The sequence below is a fragment of the Morone saxatilis genome, unplaced genomic scaffold, assembly GCF_004916995.1.
Source record: "Morone saxatilis isolate NCDOM2014 unplaced genomic scaffold, NCSU_SB_2.0 Contig7, whole genome shotgun sequence".
NCBI classification, from domain to species: Eukaryota; Metazoa; Chordata; class Actinopteri; family Moronidae; genus Morone; species Morone saxatilis.
The window spans coordinates 21,350,483-21,352,595 of NW_023340246.1; the positions used below are offsets into that span (position 1 = coordinate 21,350,483).

The 2,113-nt window shown below is 38.9% G+C and overlaps 1 protein-coding gene across 1 annotated transcript in view; it reads left to right on the top strand.

Annotated features, from left to right (window-relative positions):
* Nucleotides 1-2,113, top strand: part of scara5 (scavenger receptor class A, member 5 (putative)) — a gene marked incomplete in the record, with an annotated part of 96,412 nt that overhangs the window by 7,001 nt on the left and 87,298 nt on the right. Inside the window, 1 exon segment of the mRNA XM_035678497.1 lies at nt 1,331-1,452. Coding sequence (XP_035534390.1) covers nt 1,341-1,452 — 112 coding nt within the window.

Below are 2,113 nucleotides of genomic sequence, written 5' to 3' on the forward strand. Positions count from 1 at the left end.
ACACACACACACACACTGTGGCTGAGCCATTGATTGACAGGTGGACTGATTGCGTGCAGGGATTGATTAGTGAGGCGGAACTTCCTTCTGTCAATCAGAACAGGAAGTGGAACATGTCTGTTGTAATTACAGAGGATTTCATTGGCTTCTGCCTCAACCTGTCAGAGTGTGTGAGTGTGTGAGTGTGTGTGTGTGTGTGTGTGTGTGTGAGTGTGTGTGTGTGTGAGTCCAATAAATAAAACCGTGAACTGAGCTAATTGGAAATGAAAGGTTTGATTTCCATGAGAGCCATGACAGTGTGTGTTGTTCCGTCCCTGTGAGATCCACTTCGGTCTGTTTCAGTAGATTTAAAGGAACGCGTCACTGGACACTAATGATGAAGTCACACAGTTTAATGCAGCCTCCACTTATATGAACCGTTCTTTATCTTACAGGTGTGTGTGTGTGTGTGTGTGTGTGTGGTTCACAGCATAGAGGGCACCAATGGAAACAAACACACTCATTTGAACTAGTATACCTGTGAGGACCCTCTATACACGGTTTAATCCCTCATTTTTATGGGTCTTAGATGCTCCAAATCTCTGGAACTGTGCTGAGTCATTAAATAAAGTTCTTCCAAAAGGATTAGTTGGTGTGAGATCTGGTTGTTTTCACATGATTTACGTCATTGTTATGAGCTGAGGGTCGGGAGAAGAGGCTGTTCCCAGCAGGACTGATGTATTATTATACGACAAAGGTGATATCTCTGATGAACTTTGTACTTATTTGCACCTTTTTCTGGCATACCACCCTTCAGAAGCCAAAAAAAACAAATTTCATCATTAATAAAGATAGGGGGCGCCCTGTAGCCCCGTATACCGATGCTGAGTCCTTTCTGCATCAATCGTGGGTTAGAATCCCACCTTTGGCTCTTTGCTGCGTTGTGTCATCCCGACTCTCTGTCCACATTCAGCTGTCCTATCCAATAAAGTCACAACGCCCCTAAAATATATACAAAAACATTAATAGGGTAACCAAAACTAATTTAAAAAAAAGTTTAATTTTGTAAAATAAAGTTCATTTTCATAAAGTTTGTTTATTTTTCGTACATACATCATATTCATTCAACCTTGTGCAACTCCAGTGGGGTCTAAGGGGACAGGTGGACCGAAACCATGCACCTGTAGGAAATCCCCTATTTGTTTCTCCACCTTATACTCAGCTTTCTCTCTTAATTTATCACCTGTACCTTAATGATAGGCAGTAGTAATCTGTAAAAGCTTTGGGTTGGATGGCAGTGTATGTGTCTTGTAATGTACAATAAATGTGATTGTGTGTCTTTTGTCTTCAGTCAGGAGGAGATGGACAACAAGGCCATGTATCTGAGTACGTATGAAGAGAGAGAGAGCGGCTCCATGTACGAAGAGGCCTACGATGGACGCAACTTGTCCAAACTCAACCTGTGTGACGAAGGTAAAGACAAGAGCTGAGACACCGAGCTGCACGTAAAGATTTACACGCCAAAATACAGATTTTGTGTTAACAGTTAACAGCATTTATAGGACACAACGTTGTATAAAGCAGCAAAACCATCAAGAAACAAAGTGTGAAAGTTTAGAAACAATTTATCAAAAAATATTAATTATTTATCAAAAGATATTAATTATTTATCAAAAAATATTAATTATTTATCAAATTCGAGGTCATTTCGACCAAAAAAAATGACATAAGTAAGACTTAACCTTCATAATAAAAAAATATTCACATTAAGTCAAAATTATAAGATGGCTTATTGTTTTCCTTTTTGTTTTCACAGATTTTCACCCAAAATACAGATTTATTTTCCAAAGCAGCTGATTATTTTAAACTTTTTCATTTGTATTTAAGTCTGAACTCAATGAGAAGCTGGTTTATGGTGTGACAACGACAGCTCTGAACACTTTATCAGATTATTCTATGACAAATTTAACAACACTGAACCTTATGAATGTGTGTGTGTGTGTGTTAAGGTACAGAAATCTGAGATGACTTAGACGCACGCAGCTCTTCACACACCATGACTGATTTTCAGAAAGGGACTTTCTGCAGAACCATTTATGTGTATACACAGAAACTCCCACACACACACACACAC